Below are 23758 nucleotides of genomic sequence, written 5' to 3' on the forward strand. Positions count from 1 at the left end.
TTAGAGCGTGCACGCCTGCCTGTGCTATAGCATGAGTCCCACATGTACATGTGATGTTCATCTGTTTTTCTCTCTCTCTCAGGTGTGCTCAGCCTACCCGAGGGTCTAACTCTTCAAAGGGACCATCAGCAGCAGCGAGCGGGGAAAAGTGGAGAGGGAAACACCTACAGTCAGTCCGAACTGCGCTCCATTGAACAGTGCTTACTGGCCACGAGAGTGGGCAGCATCTCTGAACTGAGTGAGTCGTATATGTATGTGTGAGTGCATGCATGTGGAAAAGTGGAGGTGGAGAGGTGAGAAAACTATGATATGCCCCTCCCCTCCAGAACCACTATGCATTTGAGCAAGGCATTTAGATATTCAGCTCTTTCTTTGGAGCCGTTTGTGTCCCATAAAAATGTTACTGGGCTTGTGATGCTTATTCAACATGCTTTTCTGTTTCTGTGCACAGAGCCATAGAAAGTTGTTTCCCAGCTTTGGTTTTGACAGTTGACTGAGATGTTTTTTAAAAATGAAACAAAACCTCAAGTAAAAAAGTTTGACTTCAGTCTCCACCAACGCCTGTGGGATAAATTTGCAAGTGAGGTCTTATCATCCGACTTTCCCAACAGTGAACATTTTTCACAGCAGACATTTTGACTAGTTACAGCATAAACCTTACTGATGACTTTGTTCTACGCAAATGTCCCAGTAAGCCATGCAAATGTGACCGCGAGACAGCATACCCAAAACTCTTACTGCTTGAATTCAGCTGTTATTAATAAAATTATGTTGGAGCGAAGCAGGGCAGCTGCATTTCAATATCTTGTCAAAAGACTTTGCAGAACAGTACGGCTTTTATAGCATCACATTCGTGTTCAAAAGTCACAACTGCAGCTGTGATATTTATATGTCTGCACTTTATATGTTCACACAGTTTTGGATACCTGCTTCATATGACAGGACAGGACATTGCTTGAGACGAGTACTTTAATTCCTTTTAGAGGCCTGAACTTTAAAAATACAGTGTGTGCATCAGTCTTTAATCACTGAGGTTTGAAAGCCTGCAGAAATCTTGCAGGCGATTTTCAAAACGATTCCAAAAAACAGGGGGAGGAAAAGGAAATTCTCTTATCACTTACAGCTATTGTAGAAAAATCTCCATCCTTGAGGTGATGGATATGTCAAAACTCAAGTTTGATCTTTGTGATTCCTGCTGCTTTTACTTATGACATTTTATCTAGCAGCAACTTAAGGATGGGGATCAAGAACTGGTTCCTTCCTACAGCAGAAGTTCCCACTTCAACCCCTAAGATCCCATAGTGACCCACCGTCCCTTTGCACACTGAGGAAAGTTGCTGTTAAAGTTTCAACTTTGACTCTCCCATCGTTTTCCCAACAATAAAAATGGTGCTGGGCTCTAATGGGTTAATCATGACATGATCAATATTTATGTCATAACATGAAAACTCAAATGTGTTTAGCCGATTTAAAAAAAAATCAAAAATAATGAAGGGAATAAAAAAAAGCAAACAAACAAAAGAAAATATAAGGCAGGCCAATATGTGACATTGATATCAGTAGACTTTTAACCATATTATCCATCTTTGATCATCAAGGTTTCAGTTATCATGTGTAGATCCTTTGCTTAATACAAACAGTACTGTGCAAAAGGCTTAAGCTTTATATTTTGCTTAGGAGCCAGGCTTTATTGTAATTTTTTAAAGTAGTCTTGAGCAATAGTTTCCATGATCAAAGTTTTTTTTCTTTGGAGAAAATAAATTGTATCTTTAGGCACTTTTTACTTGCTGTCTGTTGCACACACACACAAAAAAACCCCTCAAACATCATATGCCAATGGTAACACAGGTATAAAACAGTACTTTTGCACCAAGAGCTATTAGCTAAAACTATAAGCCAAAAAGAAGTGTCAGGCCTAAAAACAGATCTAAAAGTATCTAGTATCCAGTATCTAAAAGTCATGCCATTGAAAAAAATTAGAAATCCAGCAAAGACCTGACTCTGTACCTGCAGGACGCATCTGATCATTTCAGTTGATTCTACTGTTCGCTGAAGCCTCATCAGAAATGGTCTGAGGAGAAGGGAAGCTGTCAAGAAGTCATTCTTAAGGAAGGGAAACAGGGAGAAAAGGCTGAGGTATGCCGAATTATTTAAGAACTGGACTGAAAATAGGTGTCAACAGGTGTAATTAAGTGATGAATCCAAATTTGCCATTTTTGGTTTAAAGTATGGAAGGTGTTAGGAGAGAGGTACAACAGTAAGTGTCTACAGCCATCTGTAAAACATGGTGTTTCTGTCATGGTTTAGGTTGCATTACAACCAGTAAAGTTTTCAATCTTGTCTAAACTGATGGAATTATGAAATACCATAAGATTTTAATCCACAATGCAATACCATATGGAAAACATCTGATTGGCAGCAGCTTTATTTCTCCCAATTAATGATCCCAAACATACTACCAATGCATTTAAAACATGCCTGGATAGAAAAACACACTGTAACACTAGTGAAGCAGCGTGGGGTCATCTTGAGAATGGAACAAAAAGCAGCCAACATTCAATGAAGAGCTTTGAATAACCTTTAAGAATCCTGGAGAAATATTCCTGAAGACGACCTAAAGAAATGACAAGAAAGCTTGCCTAAGAGAGTTCAGACTGTGTTAATGATTAAAGGTTTTCAAGCTTGTTAGAACTGCACAAACTGTTTTTGCATTATATATGTATTTCCATGTACGTTTACACACTTTTCAATAATCGCTGCACCCACTTCCCTACTCGCACAAAGAAATGGGGGGTGTTTTTACACACTACTGTATCTTACTCTTATTCTTTTTAGTGAAGGTGTTCAGCTCTGGTCAACTGGAAAATCTTCAGATTCCAGCTAGATGACATTATCATCTAATATGACAATCTGATGTTTGATAGAGCAGGAATATTGTCCCACTCTATCAGTAAATCACTATATCATAATCTGACCACAAGTGTGCTTATTTAAATAAATGTGAATGTGTGGGAGCTACACTGTCAATGGGAGCAATTCTAATGAACCACAGCCATTCATTAAAATAAATGATTTTAGCTTATAAGTTTGACAAGTCCTCAAAAAAGTTAATTGAATGCATGTCCACTCACAATGTACTCATTATTCAAAGAATAATGGGCGTCATAATGCTGTCTGCTTACGCTTATAAAACATGAAGTCATTTACATAAGCCTTAGTAGTCAGTTTTCTCTAATTGCAATAGGTTTTCGGCATCATTTCAAAATTACATACTGATTGTATTTTACATTTTTGTCTTTGCTCACAAAAAATGGACAATATGCTATAGTACTCAAACAAAGTCCAGTATAAAGCTTTCATAACAGTTTCTACTTTGGGTTCTGTTTTAAGGGGAAACTTTGCAACAAACGATAATGGCTCTTGAAGACATCTGCAGCAGCAAGCTGTGCTGCGAACCACTGAATACACAGCGGCACATATTCCCATTTGATTTGATCAGATATAATCACAGAATCGAGATGTTCATTTTCAAGTGCTGAACAGTTGCGTCTTCAGTTGCAGCTCTGCCAGAAAGAAAGGACAGCAGTGTCAAGAAGAATAATGGCGCATACGCTGAAAAAAGCACAGATTGTGTCCTAATGTGCATGACAAAAAATGTAAAAATAAATAAATCCCCAAGCCAAATAATGTGGGTAGGGTCTGTTTCTGTTGTTATAGCATGAGCATGCTAAGAAAAGACTCAGAAAGTATTTTCTGTATATCCAGCGTAAATATTTATCATCACAATAAATACTGAGACAGTTCTCTTCACTGTATGCTTTTCTCAGCACTGCAGGGCAGCTTCAGTGATGAGCCACATCGCAGGGCCTCTGTCCGTGTTGTATTGATGAGGTCAAGCAAGGACTTGTTCTGTTATGTTGACACTGCAAATACACTGTGAGACAACAGAGCCGCTCATGTCTAATAGGACAGCTTAGTCCAGTGGTAATGTTATCAGCTCTGGAGAGCAATTCTGTAAATAACTAGAGGATTTGCAGCCAGTTGCTCAGCTCAAGCTGAAACAAAATGAATAACTGTGAAAAGCAGCAGTGATTGCCCTGTCAGGCTGTCACAAAGAATATTTTTTTAAAGAGACTGAGATATGAATGGAGTAAAAGATTAAAAGGTTAGGGGAAAAGAACAGTAAGAGTTTCTGAAACAAATTTCCTGGAATAAACCAACCTTGGCTCTTCCAGCACAGTAAAAATATAAATCCTGCAGTGTGAGTTTTTCACACTGGCATTTAGACTCAATTTAAGAGGTTTCTCACTGATTTACCTCTTTGTATTTCCTCATCTCTTCTAGCAAAAGGCCATATTAGCATATTTGAGATGATGGCTCCACAAATGCTGCAGTTATTAGGACTATGGGTGTGTCATGATCACTCAGTCATGCTGTCCTGCTTCAGATATTTTCCACATATTGCTGTGTGTGTTGCTAAATCTGAACTAGTCTTTTCACAGAAGTGGCAAAGGATGAAGGATACGTGTCTGTGGAAACTCTTTATTTAAACCATTTCAGCACCACAAAGAGAAATAGATGTATGTTTTCTGTGCAAACTGCTTAAACATAAATTTGAAAGAATTAGTTTAAAATATTGGGAAATATAGAAGAGTTACGTGAGCCAAGCTTGTCCGTGGTATTTAAGCTAAATTAAGGTAACAGTGTGCTGTCTGTTGCGTCATAGACTATTTTTTTCTATTGAATTTTACGATATGAAACATTACACTTCCTTCCATAAATCAGTTTTAATACTAAACTGAATTAATCCTAAAGCCTCAAGGTTCTCAAATTCTCCCTAAATGAGTTCCCCATTTTTTTAAGAAGTCAGCCTGAATCTCTCCATCTTTTCCATCTTTTTGCTGCACGCCATTAATTTGGAAATAATGAGACTGACAGCCGGACCAATTAACAAACTGTTGGAGTTGTTTCCAGAATGCTAACTAATATGATGCTGTGTAGAAAAGAGTTATCCAATCTGTAATTTTGTGCTTTTACACAGACAGCATCGCCTATTTGAGCAAATACTTTGCCTTATTAGACCACATGGTGCGAAATGCAAACATCAGAAATCTCTCCAGCACCAACCTGTTTTATTTGAGTTTTTTTGTAACTCGTGCAAAGGTGAAGTTGTCTTACAGTTTTCCAAAATTCATTAACTCAAGTAATTTCAATAGTATCCTTCAGGGCTGTTTAAAAAATGACTATATAGAACCATACCATCAATTTTGTATGTACTAGACACAATTTGGAAACAGAGGAACAAGCGTGAAGCAGTCACAGATTACCTCCATTCTGTCTCTAGTTTTATATGTCACTAAAATAATAATGCCTGTATTAACCATTCATGATTCAAAGTTAGACTTAATTTCCTTTGTCGGTACTCAGTCCTTTATTATTAGTTAATGTCGCTGATTAAAAAAACATGCTTCAAATGTCATTATTCATTATTATTATTAGACTTTTGTCTCATCTCTTTCTGTTCATTGTAAAATGTAAATCTTTACTCTAAGTCGAGTGTGATTGTTTTTCTATTCTCCACCAAGAACTTACAGCAGGTGCTGCTAATCAGCCACTGACGTTTAAAGATCATTTTATTACTGTAGCTGTGAAAATGTCTGGATTTTTTCATTTATCTCCTCTGAGGTCGTGCTTTTTTTTTTTTCCACATTTCAAATAAAACAGCAAGTTAATTATTTTTTTGTGTGTTTTTTTACACAAAGTGTTAAAAGTGTTTTGCTCTGTGGTCGGGTCAACACTTGGAATTATGTCCTTACAGCCTCGATGCTAAATGATATCAAATGAGGTTAAAAAGTGTCTACGTGATGGTTCAGCTCTTGTTCACCATTTCTCTCAAAGCTATTCTATATCTACAACTATGTATGTCAATCCTCTGCATATATATTTCCTTCTTTACTAAAAATTCTCAAGTCCTCTAACACCAAGAAATGTTACTTTTGGAATTTGTCCAAACTAAGCTGTCTAGATTGAAAGAAGGCAGAGTTCGGACTCACACAGATTACTGCAGGGACGCTGTGCGCTGTGATGGCCACTCAAAAGTAAAGCAGATGTAGTTAAAGAGTAGAAGTTCCACTCACGGCTCCGCTAACAGACAATTTGTGCCCTCCATGCTATCCGCTATGTGTGGCAGAGAGTGCCTGAGAGTTCTGGATGTTTTGAAATGAACAAAACTAATAGCAAAAGAATAGCTTAGCATGTTGTTGACTCAGGACGGCCACACACGGCTGTTATAATCATAGTGGCAAATAACTGAAACACAGAACATGTGATGATGGCAGCAGCTGCACAGCGAGAGTTTCTACATTTATCTCGCTCACTGTTGAACATTAAACTGCCTTCAGACTCTGCAGTAATGAGCAGGGTGCTTGTTATGTGGGTCCTGCATTGCTGTTTACTGACCTTAAGCCAGCTCTCATAAAATCCCTTCTAATTTAAACCAGTGCTATTATACTCTGTAAACTGGTCGATTTGTGTGATTTTGCTATTCGAGGATGGTTATAAAGCTTTGAAAACATGGAGAGCATGACCCCACTGCTAAAAGGTAATCACTGAGATACCTGAGAAGCAGGATGTGCTGTGTGTGTCCTCCACCTCTCCTCTTCTTGTTGGTATAAAGAATTAATCACCAAGGATGAGGTATTGATTAAAAGCTTGGATCTTATAATGAAAAGGCTATTGACATTTTAGCTTATTAAACCGTCGCACTTCTGAATGCCCTTCCAAAGAGAAATCTTACCGTTTTGTGCTGCACCTACACCTGCTACAGTGATCTCACGTGAAGCTGCACTACTGTTGGACTTTTTCAGCATTAGAAATAATCTACATTCTTATCCTTGCGAGCCTTCTCAGCCAGGAAACGAAATGTCACAGAGCAACATAAATAAGACATGAAAACTGCCTGCTGCTGACCACCTTGGCTCCCTTACTGAACTTCAAAGGGAACTGTTACCAGCGTATCTTTATTCCCACTGGTACAATTAAGAGAAAGAAGGAGTAACAGAGAAGAGGTGGTCATTCCTGGCATAATTTGCCCTGCTCATTGCATCACAACATGATTTCTCTATCAGCGCAGCGCCACTGTTCCCAAAGGACAGTTGACTGTTTTATTGCATGAATGCTCCTCCCTCACTCAGGCATCCTTTTCACACTCGCCTCTCACATTGTCAAGGCTAAATGGAGTCTTGGCAAGTGCCAAAAAGCGCAATTTTGATGCTAAACAAACCCTTTTGTATATGAGAATGGCTGTTTGTTCCCTCTCTGTATTGAATAGTCACACATACAATATAGTCCATTGGAAACAGGGAACCAAGTGTCATCATGCTCTATTACTTTTGTGCCTTCAACAGTATGAAACTGGCCAGGACAATATGTCACAGTGTGTCTTTCTTTCCTTCTTTTTTTTTAAGAGCGACCCTGCTTCACAATTTCATTACATTTTCTCATCGCGCGGTGGGTCTAGACAGGAAGGGAGAAGCGACAGTAACCTGACAGCATTCAGCAAAATGGGATTTGAGTCCACGCTGTAATAAAACAGGGTTGTTTTTCAAGTAAGCATTCAATAACTAACCAACCACAGTCATATGAAAGAATTGGGCTGTCTGTTAAAGAAACTTCTAGGCCAGCTCTTGATTTCTGATTAACTGAATTTGCTCTACAAAAAGGCCATCTGTCTTGTCCCCACGGCATAAAAAGCTGGCTTGAACATACTTTTCCAAGAACTATTTACTTTTTTTCTAAACCAGCTAGAATGTTCAAATTTTTATTAGCAAAACCCTCTCAAGTTTGGAGTTTTGAAGCCCAACTGGATGACCTTAAAGTACTGACAAATTATGCGGGGGAAATAGCTTGGAGTAGCTATGTTTATCCATAAATATTCATTCTTCATCCATTGCAGTCCTGGGCATACTTTTTCTCCCGCTCTCCTCCTGTGAGCTGTACAGAAAGAACTGGGATGAACCCTGTCTTTTTCCTGATTGTGGTGCATGGAAACTCTTGATTTCCCCTGACAGACAGAGTGAGCTCCAAGGGGGCTGGGAGGAATAAAGATAATTCCCAGATGTCTTTTTAAAGGCCATGTGCTTAAAATATTTCAGTCTCATCTCTCTCATCTACTGAGTGAACCCGTGAATTCGTTTTTCACTGCCTGTGTTCCTTTTGTGTTTTCCTGTTTGTATTGTCTGTGTATGTGTGTAGGTGACTTGGTGTCACGGGCTATGCACCACCTACAGCCACTGTATATGAAGAACCACAACAATGGGACACCAATGCACCAGAAAAGCGGCATGATACACTGGGCACCTGAAGCTATCTACACGCTGTGCTACTTCATGCACTGCCCTCAGATGGAGTGGGAAAACCCCAACGTTGAACCCTCCAAGGTTACCTTACAAACCGAGAGGTTAGAAGCAAACACGCAAATAAATGCACGTCCACATTTCTCATCAGCAGCATTTAGCAGTAAAAGAAAAAAGTCAAAGTAACAGAGCGTCACTGCATCTGGTGGCTCACAGAGCCAGTGAACCAAAACAGTTAGTCTGCTTTTCTTATTCGCGCTTGTTTTCCTATATTTTTTAAAAAGAAAAGAAATGTCTAAACATGTCTTTACAGCGTCAAAACACACAAAGCCTCTAGCTATGGGAATGTTTACAAGCTGGAAAACAGATTTTTACCTCAAGAATTAGCAGACAGCATAGATTTTATAGACCAACAGGGTTATAACTGAAGTGATTTCACCTATTGGTTTGTGGGCCACCATTTTGAAGTCATATTGTTTGTATGATAACTGGCAAAAAAAAGAAACCAACACCACACAGATGGTTGCGAGGTCCTGCCGGAGTACAGAGCACCAGAAATGCTGAGTTCCCCCACCTGTCACCCAAAGCAACACAATATTGTTAAATTATAGGAAATTCCTCCACTTCATTGAGTCATGAAGGGGAAACTTTTTTCTGCTTTTGTTCATTTCTGTCCGTGGCTGTTTAAGGGACTGCAGTTTTTTACACTTGGCATTAGATTTATTTTTGAGCCCCTGCGATCGACGCTTTATGAAGATGAAAACTGAGTGAATGTTTATCTTACCTTCATCAGAAGGACATATACAAAACTCCCAATCTTCTTGATACCTGTAAAGGTTGTCAGCTTAATTTGAAAAAATCTGTGGGCTATAACAAACTATGGAACTGAGATTCAGTTTAAGTCATCCTGCATCAAGACCTGAAAAGCAAGTCAGGTGAGCAGCACAATGTTAAGCCTTTATTTGTCTAAAAAAATAAAGCACTACATTTTGGAGGTAAAACAGGAAAGCTCATAAATATTAAAATTTATTAATTTACTAGTAATAATAAAGGCACACCACAAGTCACAGGGACAAAAAGTGGAAACTGCCTTTGGTTATACACAATCAAAGCTTCTGCATGTCTCTTCCTCCTCCTTATCATCTTATAACACAGTCCAGTGGTGATGCTCCTTCTGCAGAGATCATTCTGCTGCAACTGTACACCTCTGCTGACTGATTTTTCTTTATTATTGTATTTCTGGCTCTCTGTGCTAAGCCGTGAAATGGCAGACCAGATGTTTTCCTCTGGAAGGAAAGTACAGTGAATTGTCAACGTCTTGGCTACTTGAGCGAGCCCTCTGGGTGACCTGAGCAGTGGAAGGAAGGGGCAGTTGGAGCAGCCGTGAACAGACTTGCATTGAGAATTACCACCACTGCCCTGTTGGGAATTTATATTCAGGAAGCTGTGGGACTCTGACGGTGACACATGTGACATGAAAATTAGGCAGTGTTTCCATAGTGCTTGGATACAAGTTCCCACAGTGTTCACTTTCTTTGCCACTTCTACTCATGAAACATTTATTCACTGTATGTTCAGTATTTCCTCTGCTTTGGTAGAAACCTCTGTGGAATACAGAGCTGACAGTTGAGCCTGAGCAGTCGAGACTTTTATCACCTGTCGTGGAGCAATTTATCAGTTAATGTGTGTCCCAGATATCCAACTTATGTCTGCTTTAGCTCCACCGTTTGTAACCAACATCACATTTAGCGCATGTTATTTTATTTTTTTAAGTCATTTTAAACCCAATTCTGGACCCAACATTAAGGAAATCCCTCTGATTTCCACTGTTTCCTTGCAGAATGTCTGCACTTTAAAAGAGCACTGCATGGAAACAGGGAGACCTTGAACTGCTTGTGAACCAAAGTTTCCACTGGGCTTGTGAAGGAATGCATTGGCATTATACGTTCCCTGACTCTTGATTAGGTGTTGTGCGGAGCTTTAATGAAGTCTGCAGAAGTAATAATGTCACGTGGCTGTAGGTCAGGCTCCTTTGAAGTGAGTAAAACACAAACACAATGGTTTGCATTTCTTAGCATATCAAACTAATATTGAGTGACCCTCCTGTCAGCTTAAAGTAGCAGAGATGAGAGAATTGTGCACTCAGCGTGTGTCAAGGGCAGCCCAGCCATTAAGACATCCTTTGTAAAGCGACATGCTGATTAATAAATCCCAGAAGAACACACAAACACAAGCACATAACCAGCTTCTGAATTTGGCAACAGTCAAATCATCTGTCAGATTTTTTTTAAAAGAAACTAAACAAATTGCTACTACTCTACAGTCTATAATTAAAATGATAGATGGTTTAAAAAGTAAATATCAGTTTGTTTAAAAACATTTTTGTTTGCATTACAATAGCGTGTGTCAGACTTTTGTCCTATTATATTACATAACAAGGTCTTGAAAAGTCATTGTTCTTTTGTAGTTATAAAGCATGGGGATGTGCTATTATGTTTTCCATTACCGACTCACTTAAGATTGCATTTGTATCAGTCAGTCACAAAAGTGAACACACATATTGCAAATGTATTTCCATTCATATGGATTCCATATGGCTGTTGTAAACACTGATGCAGGATGAGTGGAGGAGAGAAGGCCAGAGGTTGAGGTTTTTAATTCTTTTATCCTCATAGCCATTCTATTTTACATAATTAGAGCCAGAACACGGCTTCAGGGATTAATGATGGGCATCTCTTGTTATTACTGACATTTTATACGCTGAGCAATCAGGCTGTTATAAATGAAAATGATTGCCACATGTATTGATAATAAAAAAAAGTTACAGGCTTTGGGTGATGGTGGGATAATAATACGACCTCGCCTAAGGTTTTCTCTGTGCTGTTTACTGATTACATGCAAAGAGGACAACTTTAATAAAGGTGAGCTCAATATAAACTGAAGCATTTGTGGTCCTGGCGCTGGGTTTTGATTCTCTTTTCTCAGCTGTGGTCAACATGGAGCATGAAGGAGCTCGACTCATTTGAAATGAATCTAATTACATAAGCCCAGATGATATGTAGTAAACATAGCTTGTTTGAGAGCCCATGGGGGTTTTGCCTGGTTGGTAATGCAACCTAGATTGTTTGCTCTGTGCAAATACGGCTTTAAACGCCTGTGTGCTCTCTCAGTCTTCTCTGTCAGAGAACAGGATGTATGATGTATAATGGTTGTTACCTGCTGCCCTCTGAACTCCGCAGTACATTTCCAAGGAAGCAAACACATGATCAGTTTACCTTAACTGATAATGATCTTTTATAATTACTGAAATACATTACAGGGAGCATCACAGGAAAAGAAAAACATCAGGAGGAACTGCAGTACTTGATCTTGTGAAGTGAAAATGATGACACATGTAATTCCTGGCAGCATTATGACATCACGATTCTTTTAAAGGCATATAAGTCTTATAATGCATTATCCCCAATTTGCAGTGCATTGTGTTGGTTTATATGGTACATTGCGGCATATGGGTTTATGTTCTATTAAACAATAAGCAACAGCAGGGCGGTGTTTTATGGTATTATGACAGACTTTAGATCATTAAACAAGAGCAGCGCAGATTAAAATGATCATTTTTTTCAGTTATATATGGTCTACAACCTCTCTACATCTAAACACCTCTTTTACGTTCTGATTTAGGGTCTTCAAAGTGAGTTAATCTTTTTCTCAATAATTAACAGTGGCAAAAAAATAACATGCAAATTCCGTTTTAGGGAAATGCCTGTGCACACCAAGTGTGACTTCACTGTGTTTATGGTGGCAACTACGTGTGCTTCTACCTCCCTCTATAGGCCATTTCTGGTGTTGCCGCCTCTGATGGAGTGGGTGCGTGTAGCTGTGGTTCACACCGAGCACAGACGCAGCTTCACTGTGGACAGCGATGATGTGCGGCAGGCTGCCAGGCTGCTGCTGCCTGGAGTGGACTGTGAGCCCCGCCAGCTCCGGTAGGCCTGGGAGGAGTGGGCTTGCGCTTGCGCTGCAGAACATGTGTGCACTCAACTTCTTCATCTGAACCCACAAAAAGCATACACGCATACATGTCAATTATACATGCAGGGAAAGATGTGCGTGTTTCACATTCTCCCTGTAGTGTCAAGAAATAAAGCCTGCAAGGTGTTTAGGGAAAACACTGCACGTAGCAAACAGTAATACTTGTCAGCTTGCACTCACTTTGTGTGCTATGCCTTTCAGAACGGATGACTGCTTCTGTGCCTCGAGGAAACTGGATGCTGCCTCTACTGAGGCAAAGTTCCTGCAGGATTTGGGCTTTCGCATGCTCAGCTGTGGACGCACAGACCTGGTAAAGCAGGCTGTCAACCTGCTAGGGCCGGATGGTATCAACAGCATGAGTGAGCAGGTTAGAAACACAGTCAACATATTTAATAATGCATATACCGGCACATTTGTTCTCATGAACACATCAACACACACACATACACAGCCTGTGGAAGAGTTTATTTTGTTTGTTTGGTAAACTGAGGTGCTGACTCTTGAGCTAAAAGGCAGTTATGCATATTAAATCTTATTTTGACATATATTTTCCTGCATTAGAGCTCTGCACTATATCATGACTTCCACCTCAAGTACAATAAATCATCAGGGGAATACTGCAAGTGTAGCTCCTGATTTTCCTTGGAAAAATCAACATTCAGTTCAGGGCTGAGCTTAGCAGAAGCTTTCACATACAGAGCGCTGTACTGCATGTGTCCGTCAGACAGCCTCGGGTGGTGTCCCAGATGGCCCAGAGGAGATATTAATTCATGTGGTATCCTTTAAAATGTTCATCAGAAGCAGAATATTGCTGCCATCGAACTCAACCTTGAATTTGAGCTGTCAAGAAGACAAGCAGACCAAGCATTAACCCTTGTTCTGTAGCTAAAAACAAATGGTATAACTCAAGTTCACATTACTCAGTGGACATTCCCCGAGAATTTAGAAGTGCTTGAAAATGGTGTCCTGGAGCGAATTTTTAGGATTTGGTGATGCCATTGAGTGTTTCAAGAAAATGAAGGAATAAATCGCAGCTGCTTTCATTCTCTGTGCATCTACTTGTGTAGGGTATGACCCCGCTGATGTACGCTTGTGTCCGTGGAGACGAAGCCATGGTGCAGATGCTGCTGGATGCAGGAGCAGATATTAACAGCGAGGTCAGTGGTTAAAAAAAAAGAAAGAAAAAGTTTATGCCTGCTGTTCTGCTTTTGGCATTGAGCAGAAGTCAGCAGAACTGTACCACGCTGCTTTGATTAGAGAATAGAAATATCGTTTACCTTTTTTGTATTAAAAGATTGAGCTGCTGAGTATAATTGAAGTCTCTTTGTCAGACATTAGCACTCTTTATGCCCATTTTATATGTAGACAATTTAAATAACTGAAATAACGGTACACATTAATGTAACAAATGTATTTGTATACTTATTTTTCCTTTAAATTGGAGAAAACCAAACATGTCATCCGTCATTTCCTCTCGTTTTCTCCCATGTGTCGTGCTGCTAAATGTATAAGAGGTGAAGATCATGAGGCACTCACTGCTGTGCTCTTATACGCTGAAATCTATTTGCATTTCAGCAGTTAGAGCGTGAAACGTGACACAGAGGTTTCCTGCTGACTCATTCTTTTCTATGTCCGGGAAAAAATAGAGATCGGCTGACTTAAAGCAAACAGGATTCCTCACAGAGTCTGCGGAGAATCGTGACTTTGACTCTGCGCAGACATCAGCGAGGTCATTCAGTTGAGGTCTCATGATCCTGATCTCCGTTAGTCACTTCAGCAACAACATGTCCCATCAGCTATTGTGTCAGAGTTGATTTGCAGCCCACTGCATTCATGACAGCTGGCTAAAGCACAAAGCACTGTCAACAACTAAAACCTAAAGACCCACTTTAATATTCATTTCAGGCATGTGTATTTCCATTTTTTGAAATGTATTATGTATGAATGTTGTTTCAGCAGACTAAAATTTATCGTGTACTTTCATTGTATGAATCGGGTACCAATGATAAATCGTTCCTACTGGTTTCTAAATCAAAGTACATAAGAATAAAAAAAACCCTGCAGACTAATACTACAGGTTCCAGTAGTGGGAAAAGTGTAAGTGAACTAATAATTTTCCAATCCAAAATGATCCATAATTACTTACTAATTATGGAATATTGAATAAGCCAAAATGGCAAAGTAGAACTTTGGGATTAACTCCGAAAGCTCAGAGGATGGTGTTCTTGAGGGACATGTAGAAGATAAGGGTTATGTCCCCAAAGTGCTGACAGGTGGACTCGCCAATATTAGATTTATAAATCTTGTAAGAATGAAGGACCTGTCATATTTAAGGGGAATTTCCATAATGCTTGCCTACAGTATATAGTCTACATTGACTTCAGTGTTGGTTCAAGTGCTATTACCTTGTGCTCTTGACACTTATTATGTAAGAGTGCTCCAACAGAAAATCTCTTCTCAGTCTGATAGTATAGACTTTAGCTCTTCCAGAGGAAAACCTTGGCCAGCTTACACAATATACAGTAACTACAATAAGTAATAAAAGATGTGTATTTCCCCTGTATACTCTTCTGTATTCAGCTGGTACCTGGTTCATACAACAACATGACACTATTAAGTACCGATTCATAAAATCTAATGGACATCCCAGCCTCTTTTTCTCCCAGAGCAGTTTAAGTAAAAACATGTCCCTTTGTGCTTTGTTCATGCTCCTGTGTCTCGTGTATGTCACATTTTTAGTTTTTAAACCTGGCCAGCGAGCTGAGCCTTAGAGAGGTCAGTTCAGAGCGCTGTCAGAAAAAGCCAAAGCAGAGGGCGAAAAATGAGGGTGCAACCATTAGGACAAGGCCTAACTAGACAGATCAATTCATCGTGTTCATTAGAAGGCAAACACAGTGGCAGGATGTCCTCTGCAGCCCCATGATTCCTGGTTAATTACTCTAGTTTCTCCTGTAGAGCTTGCTCTCTCCCCTTCTCCCCTCCCTTCAGCTGCTTGTCTTGTGCCTCGTAGGCCATGTAGTAGATTTAATGGCTTCGTATCTCTCTCCCTCACCTTTGTCCCTCCTACCTACCCAACCCACCTACCTGTGTCCCTTCCCCAGGTGCCAAACTCAGTGCACAAGCACCCCTCAGTCTTTCCCGAAACACGGCAGGCGACGCCCCTCACTTTCGCTGTGTTACACGGACATGTGCCTGTGGTGCAGGTAGTGACATTCTTTCTCACCTGTGATTCTCTCATCGTGACCTTTTGTTGTGCTTCAGCTCATGGTTGGTCATCATTGCCATTTCTGTCATCAAAGCTTCTCAGTGGTGATGATGACGGCTCTCCACTAAGAGTTTTCTCCTCTCTCTCTTTCTCTCTTTATTTTCTGTTTGTGAAAATGACCTAGTTGCTAAATATATACAACATGAGCTTTATACATTTAAAGAGGGCAATTGTGCAGCCATGCTTTAGGTCAGCACATGGCTACCTCCAGTCAATTTGCACTTTTGAGCAAATGGATCAAAGTGAGTTTAGCAAGTGGAAAATGGAAACACAGCAGCCTAATTGTTATCGAACTCATTTAACTATTTCTGTTTGCCCTCTGAGGGATCTGATTTTGAACCATTAAAGTCCAGTGGAAAATGTTTTGGTAGTGCTGCAGCTTGGTATTTGAGAGCATCAGAAAACTGAAACCCTGAAATTAAAAAAAGAGTAAATTTGGTGTAAAGTCATATAAAGTAGTACCATTAAAATGTAACAAATTCAAGAAATATCTTTCATTAAGGAGATGGTTTAGATCATTAGCTCATTAAAAATAAATAAATAAATGAACAATTTTAATAAAATTGATTTATTATTATCAAATTTTCTGCAGTCAGTGTCATTTTAAGTTTTCTGTTTACTTCTGATAGGATCTCTTTATATGAAGAACTTGAAGAGCTTTACTTTTGCTGAAAATAAGTCTTTCTAGAAGTATAGTACAGGTGAATTATCTAAATGTAGATAAAGTAAAGTTAAACTGGACTGGCCTGAAAGGGTCCTGAATGTAGGCTGGTTCAATTCTTATTATAATCATACACATCTTAAAATAGCTAGAAATATAACAGAAAACTTGCACATTTCTGTGTGTTCTCTGGTTTTTGCGGAAGAGGTGCTGAAAGACACTTGAAGAGTGCCTCAAAGACCCTATAACGGCATCCCATAAGTGTATGTGCCAGGCGCTAAATCTTTCATGCCTTCAGAGCTTGCTAAAGCAGAATTTGGGCCGACAGTAACAGATTTTGCTGCAGCAGCCAGGTTTCTTTTATATCACTGAAAGAGCCTACATACAGTAAAGTTAAGAAAATGTCTTTAGGTGTGGAAACGTTGTCTGTATGTATTAAAAATATTCAAGAAAAAAGGTTCCTGGATTGTCTGTAATCGACAGAGTTTTTCCAGCTTTTTTGGTTGTGGTTTCGCTTCTTATTAGATTTATTCTTATTATATATTTTTTGTACAGTTTTGTAATGTGAAAATAAAGAAACTAATGGAAAATTAGCAACCTATAACATTTAATAGCAAACAACACTACTGTATATGGAACTTGTAAAATGCATTAAAAAACAAAACAAACAAAAAGAAAACTAAACTTAAAGTTGGCCAAAATTGACATTCATACATTTGACTTTCATCTATTTAGTTTATTTCTCCAAAAGTAGCACTTCTGTTTTAAAGAGAAAAAATAATAGGCAGTGTTTTAAATTAGCCAGTTAGGTTAAACCTACCATCCTGACATCAAATCAGACTCATTAGCAAATGACTCTTCCTCTTCCCCTCACTCTCCTCTCTTTGTCTTCTTCTTTGTCTCCGTCTCTTTGTCAATCATGCTCACCTGCATCCTCACCTGCAGCTGCTGCTGGATGCCAAAGCCAACGTGGAAGGCTCCCTGCAGGATGGGATGGAGAACTACACGGAGACACCGCTGCAGCTGGCTGCTGCTGCAGGTACTAAGACACAGCAGGACTCCCATCTTCCACCTCCTGCCCAACTGTATCGCACCGTGCTGTCAGCAGCAGCTGGCCATCTATACTCAGCTGATAACAACACCTGAGTGTCAGCATGATCAGTGGCTGAATTACAAGTTTAGAAGCTTGCTTCTCCTGGGGGCTGGAAGAATAAAGACAAATAGAGCCATGAATGTGGAACAAATGATGAAACGTGTGCTTCGCTCTCATCTTTCTCTCGGTCTCATTTTCGTTTAATCTTATTATTTCCGTGTGTGTGTGCGTGTTTAAACTGAGCCAGTCATTTTTCATGTGCAGGTAACTTTGAGCTGGTGAGTTTGCTGCTGGAGCGAGGCGCTGACCCCATGGTGGGAACTATGTACCGCAATGGAATTTCTACTGCACCACAAGGCGATATGAACTCCTATAGCCTGGCAGCAGCACACGGGCACAGGTAGGTGACGAATGCATTCATGTTCCCTTCAACAGCAAACATACAAGCACTGTGTACTCAGCGTATAATCTTATTTATGTACAAACACAACCTCCATGAGGACGTCTGTGAAATTAGCACCACAGGTCTTCAGATTCCTGCATGAGTAACCTCCTATTGTCTTTCTGTTGCTTTCAAAGTATTGTTAAGACTTAAAACTCTGCAAAACTATTTTAAAAGTTTGGCTTAACAAAATGGCAAAACTGATGGGGTTATACTGCAAACAGTGTACTCTGTACAATACTGTACTGTCTTTTAATAATCGATCCAGAATAGTTTCTGTTAATGCTTTACAAGCTTATGTGTATAAACGGTCTCTGTTTTTGTGTCTTTGCCTTTCTTGCAGCCAGTAAGCAAAAATTGTAATTAGCAGGGAATTTTCCATTCGAATCATATGTTTCCACTTCATTTTGTGTCAAATTATGTGGTTGTGCTTGCAAATTAGGTGGAAATCATTCTGAAATATAGACCTGTAAAATATAGCATTATCGCAAACCAGTTTGTTTTTGGTTTTTGCTAGTTATTTTTCAGGCTGGACAGCTGTATTTTTGAATTTTTAAGCTAAAGGCATCTTTATTCAGGTGGGTTTTGCATGAAATTGTATAAAAGCCGATGTGTGTAATTGCTGTTTACTAGTGAATATAGTATACTTTACATGCCACAAATATAAAGCTCTTTGCATAAACCCTCTGGGTTTTTGTTTCTTCTTATGGGCTCATTCTCTTTTTTTATCCAGCCACACCCATTCATCAAAATGCAGCTATTTCCACTGAGCCGATTTATTTTAACTTGCCAGCAGACTACAACAGTAATGACCCCCAATTACTATCATATCATGTTCAAGTCCTTCCATTTTTTTTAAAATCTAGCCCACTTCTAATTCAGGGCTGGAGGTGCAAACTCATGTTTGGTAAAGAATGAGTCAAATAGAGTCCTGAAATCTGTTCAGTCTAACCACAGTTTTTTTCTCTGCTTTTGTTCTTTTGCCTTTTTTGATTTGTAGAAATGTGTTTCGCAAGCTGTTGTCCCACACAGAGAAAGGGAAAGGAGATGTCTTGTCATTGGAAGAGATTCTCGCAGAAGGCTCAGAGCTGGAAGGCAGAAGCATGTCTCAGATGGATCTGATCAGAACTGGAAAAGCCAAACTTAAAGCTCTGAAAGAAGCCATGTACCACAGTGCTGAACATGGGCATGTAGACATCACCATAGATATACGGAGTCTTGGTGGGTTTTCTGGAAATGTGTGCATGCGTCTTCTACAGTATCTTATTTTGTATGAAATGGCACATTCTTTATTTCATATTGGTGTACTTGTGAAACTTAGGAGTCCCGTGGACTTTGCACACTTGGCTGGAGTCTCTGCGCACATGTTTCCATCAGCACCGCCGACCTCTGATCCAGGGTCTTCTGAAAGAGTTCAGCTGCATTGAGGAAGAGGAGTACACCGAGGAGCTCATTACGCATGGCCTGCCTCTTATGTTCCAGATCCTCAGAGCCAGCAAGGTACTGCCCTGTGTGTGTTTCCTGTTAACATAAAACACAGGCAAGTGTCACGGCATATTGGATCATTACCGTAAAAGTAAGAAAATTTTCTTCAGAGCTACACTTTAGTCTCCATCCTCTTAAGTGTCTGCTCTTCAATAAACCACAGCCATGTCCTCCTCTTTTTTTGCAGTAATGCTATTACATAGTCAGGTCATCAGCTTCACAGTAACCGACAGAGCCCCAGTGGCTTACTCAATATCCATTACCTAAAATGATAATGATTTCTGATAGACGCCCATTCCTCTCTGTTGCAGTTTATCATATTAGGCCCTCGTCTCATTACTTCAGCTTAGGATCCCTTGGTAGGCAATGTTAGAGTTCACCCAGCTCATCCTTGTCCTTATCCTGGCACTCGTCTTAGCTTTGTCTACTGTGCCTTAAGCTTGATAATGCCCTGATGGCATGATAGGTTAGCTGTCATTGCTGATATGAGAAAAAAACACTGCACAGTTACAGAGTGTGAGTGTGCATCCACTTATATAAATTAAAATACACAAACAGAGCCACAGAGACTCACGTGCATGGGTCTGATACCAGCAGCATACCTCTCTCACATGCACACACGCACATACTCATATACTCGTACACTCCAAACATGCTATGCTTCGCTGGATTGCTGCAGTGTCAGTCCTTGTTTCTGTCTTGGTTGATGTATGGCTGGGGCCACTGACCCTCATCTCTGAGAGAGGCTCTGCTTGCATCACCTTGAGGTCTGCAGACATCAAGGTACAGGCCGTTTGTCTTTTCTGTACCAGACACTCTGTTGCCGTGTTCCTCTGAAGCATTCATTCAGCTTCTTAGTGTTTAGTTCATTTTAGATGACATTGATTAAATGTATATCTGTATATCTCTACCTCGCTGCCTCCCTATCGCTCTTGTCAGCATAGAAAATTTTGAAGACAAAGCAGAAATACATATTTGTTAGCAGTTTGTTGCATTCAAGCAGGATGACTGCACACATGAGGCTTGTACTGTAGCATGCCTCTACCCCTCCTTACCTTCACTTTACCTCTGCACACACACAAGTGAAAAGTTTAGAAGAAGGGTAAGAAAAAATCTCCTGTCTTTTCCTCTTAATCTCACCCCTACAGTAGCTCAGCCTGTCGCTGTATTTCCCACCACAGCAACCTCTAAGGAAGTGTGGGTGTGAAAAATAAGTCTGATATCTATCTGATCCCCTTTGTAATGTGTGAAATATCCATAAATACAAGTTTTACTGGAACGACTGCTTGAATGAAGTGGATGCTAAGCCTGGTAAGGCTGCAGAAGTTTAACCTCTCTTGGTATTTGCGTCGGAGCTGTTTGTGTGGGAGAGGCGCGCCGTGCAGTATGTGCTTATGCTCTTGCATAACATAGACTCCTGGATGCTGGTTTAGCATGATGCATCCAAGGTGAGCTCTGCTTACCCTCTTCTGTCACTCTGTCTGTGTTTTGTCAGAATGAAGTGATCAGCCAGCAGCTGGCTGCGATCTTCACTCAGTGTTACGGCCCTTACCCCATCCCCAAACTGGCAGAGATCAAGAAGAAGCAGTCATCACGTTTGGGTGAGCATATTTCTTCATCATTTCATTTAATTATTAAAGTGTATTCACATACATACAGGCACGCAGCAGAAGCATCAGAATCATTCGTCTTGTCTTTTTTAGTCAGCCCTTACTAGTAAATGCAGATTAGAAAGTGTGCATGACACCATCTAGTGTTCAGAAACTGGAATAGAACTTTTCAGGTCAATACAATCAACTGCATGGAGCTGAAATGGGTGTAGAACGAGTAACAAGGCTAGGTTGAACACTCCATCAGCTCTTTTTATGAAAATCAGAAAAACATAAAGTTCTTCTGGTCATGTGTCTTTCAGATCCCCACTTCCTGAACAATAAAGAAATGTCTGATGTGACCTTTTTGGTGGAGGGGAAACCTTTTTACGCCCACAAAGTTCTGCTTTTCACAGCTTCCAACAGGTATTTAAACCTCCGCCTTTAAAATGCACTTGTAGGATGTTTACACAGTATATTTTGTAACCCTACAGTCCTGCTAAATACGATTACCCCAACTCTGAATTGTTTTTAATATAGCAAAATACTTTTGATGTAATGTTTTTGTGAGTTCTGATGTTTTGAACTTTATCAGGTGAATCTCTAGTCTTTTTTTCTTCTTCTGTAATCTTGAAGGGATTTTTAACTCTATTTTATTTGATTTTATGTTATTTATTTATAACAAAGTAGGGTATAAGTAAAGGCACATAAGGCAAATTAGAATATTGTAGAATGAAGTGATAGAATGCCAGTTAATTTGGTCTCCACTCTTGTGTATTCTCCCTGCAGTTGTATGTTAGTAGTGTTTATTTCCATTCAGTGAGTTCTTAAAACATGACCAAGTTAACCAACCCGTGACATTTCTCTCCTTTTGTCTCTTTATCATTCTCTACAGATTCAAAACTCTTCTAGCTAACAGACCATGTGGTGAAAACACGTGCATTGAAATCAGCAATGTCAAATATCAAATATTTCAGGTAGTGTTATTATGTTATTATATGTTATTATTATTATATAAGGCAGACGTTTTAAGTCAAAGTTAGCCACATGTTCAGACTCTTTCCTTTAAATATATATGTTGTGTTTCCTTTTCTATGTGCACTCTGTAAAATATGGATCTTATCTTATCAGCTTGTCATGCAGTATCTGTACTGTGGAGGGACAGAAGCTCTGCACATCAGGAACACTGATGTTATGGAGGTTAGATCATTAGTGTCTCGAGTAACAAATCATAAACATGTCTATCATCAGGGTTTTTTTTAGTTAAATTAAAAAACTACATTTTGAACTTGAATTTTGAGTTGTTTTGTTGTTGTTTTTTCAGCTTCTGTCAGCAGCAAAGTTTTTCCAGTTGGAGGCGCTGCAAAGGCATTGTGAGATTATCTGCTCTAAGAACATCAACACAGACACTTGTGTTGAGATCTACAATCACACCAAGGTAAAAACTAATACTGTGCTATGAGGCATTTTGAGGTGTTGCAGTGGCGCTCAAGTGACGTAAAATCAGTGATATCTTGAAAAAGTTGATATATATTCTCCCTGTCCTTCAGTTTCTCGATGCTCCAGATCTAGCATCCTACATAGAGGGCTACTTTCTGAAGAATATGGTAATTCTGATTGAGTTGGAGCCCTTCAAACAGCTGCTTTATGACGCACCTCCCGACAGCCCCGGCTGTGACATCCTGCGAGACTTGGAGAAAACCTTGGCTATTCGCATCCAGTCCATCCACCTGTCCTCCTCCAAGGGATCAATTGTCTGAACTTCTGAGCTTCCTAAACCCAGAAACTAAGAAGATTTAGCAGAGAGCAATCAGAGCCGTGACACTATATTTATATGCATCTGAGCGATGAATAATTTCTAGATGAAATCAGGTGTCGTGGTCTTGCTCTCCGTGATGCTCATCAGTTGCTAAAATGCTTCTTGTTAGCACAGATGGTTAACACGTCTGTCTGTCTGCCTTGTTGATATATGTCTACTAACATGACATTCATACGATAGCTGTACAGTATTATGCCACAACTTGCCAATAACATATATGACTGTAACGGTGTCCCTTATTCAGCAAAAATCTATCAGCTAAGTAGTGTTACACTCTGTTACATGTCAAACTGATCAGGATCAGCTGAGGCTACAGAAACTCAGAGGAGAATGTTCAACCTATGTAATGAGGTAATAAACAACATCAGAATAATGTGATACGCCATCAGTTTATCCCTGGATATGAGGAAGGAAGTTCAGCCTCACGTTTTTATTTGCCTACACATGTGGCCCCTGTACAGACAAATTCATCTGTGTATTTGTCAGTCACTTACTGTAGACCTGAGCTGATTAATCCCTAAAGCCAAACAAGACAACCAGCTGTAATGTGACTGAAGCACGTGACTTCAGGCAACTTGGTGGGAAAGAGGACTTATTCTTCTGCCGTAACTCTGTAAATATTGTTCATAAAAACAGAGCTATTGATAATGTAAGTTAATGTATATATCCACAGATGTTTTCTCATGTGTTTTACTGTTACTGTATTGCTGTAAAAACAAAAAGCTCATCTTTTAAATATCTATGCTTAAATGTTGCATGTCAGAGGAGTGACTTGTTTTTATGTTTGAACTGTTGGACGATTACATTGAGGACCTGTTTCCACACTACCTTCGTCTTCAGCATGGGTCACTATAAATGTGTTGCGGTCAAATGGTGTCATCATTGTGTGTGCAAGAGGCGCTGGGTCTGTTTAGTCCTAAAACTGAGAACGTTACGATATCAAATGTTCTCCAAGGATCGTGAAACCACATTACTTGTATGTGTGTGATCTTTCCACTATAAAGATTAATATAAAGAA

The 23758-nt window shown here is 39.7% G+C and overlaps 1 protein-coding gene across 2 annotated transcripts in view; it reads left to right on the top strand.

Annotated features, from left to right (window-relative positions):
* Window positions 1–23758, top strand: part of btbd11b (BTB (POZ) domain containing 11b) — a 62135-nt gene extending 38377 nt beyond the window's left edge. The window contains exons 2-17 of one of the 2 annotated variants that reach the window (XM_003447071.5): window positions 83–238; window positions 8254–8458; window positions 12188–12340; window positions 12588–12753; window positions 13454–13543; window positions 15488–15589; window positions 17258–17351; window positions 17670–17805; window positions 18848–19068; window positions 19169–19347; window positions 20828–20933; window positions 21245–21347; window positions 21817–21898; window positions 22053–22121; window positions 22246–22359; window positions 22472–23758. In XM_003447071.5, the coding sequence (XP_003447119.1) occupies window positions 83–238; window positions 8254–8458; window positions 12188–12340; window positions 12588–12753; window positions 13454–13543; window positions 15488–15589; window positions 17258–17351; window positions 17670–17805; window positions 18848–19068; window positions 19169–19347; window positions 20828–20933; window positions 21245–21347; window positions 21817–21898; window positions 22053–22121; window positions 22246–22359; window positions 22472–22681 (2186 nt within the window). In that variant the 3' untranslated portion in view covers window positions 22682–23758. The remainder of the gene's footprint in view (window positions 1–82; window positions 239–8253; window positions 8459–12187; window positions 12341–12587; window positions 12754–13453; window positions 13544–15487; window positions 15590–17257; window positions 17352–17669; window positions 17806–18847; window positions 19069–19168; window positions 19348–20827; window positions 20934–21244; window positions 21348–21816; window positions 21899–22052; window positions 22122–22245; window positions 22360–22471) is intronic. The other variant, XM_005471072.4, reaches the window with a different exon arrangement.

This window comes from Oreochromis niloticus, linkage group LG7 (genome assembly GCF_001858045.2).
Source record: "Oreochromis niloticus isolate F11D_XX linkage group LG7, O_niloticus_UMD_NMBU, whole genome shotgun sequence".
Lineage (NCBI taxonomy): Eukaryota > Metazoa > Chordata > Actinopteri > Cichliformes > Cichlidae > Oreochromis > Oreochromis niloticus.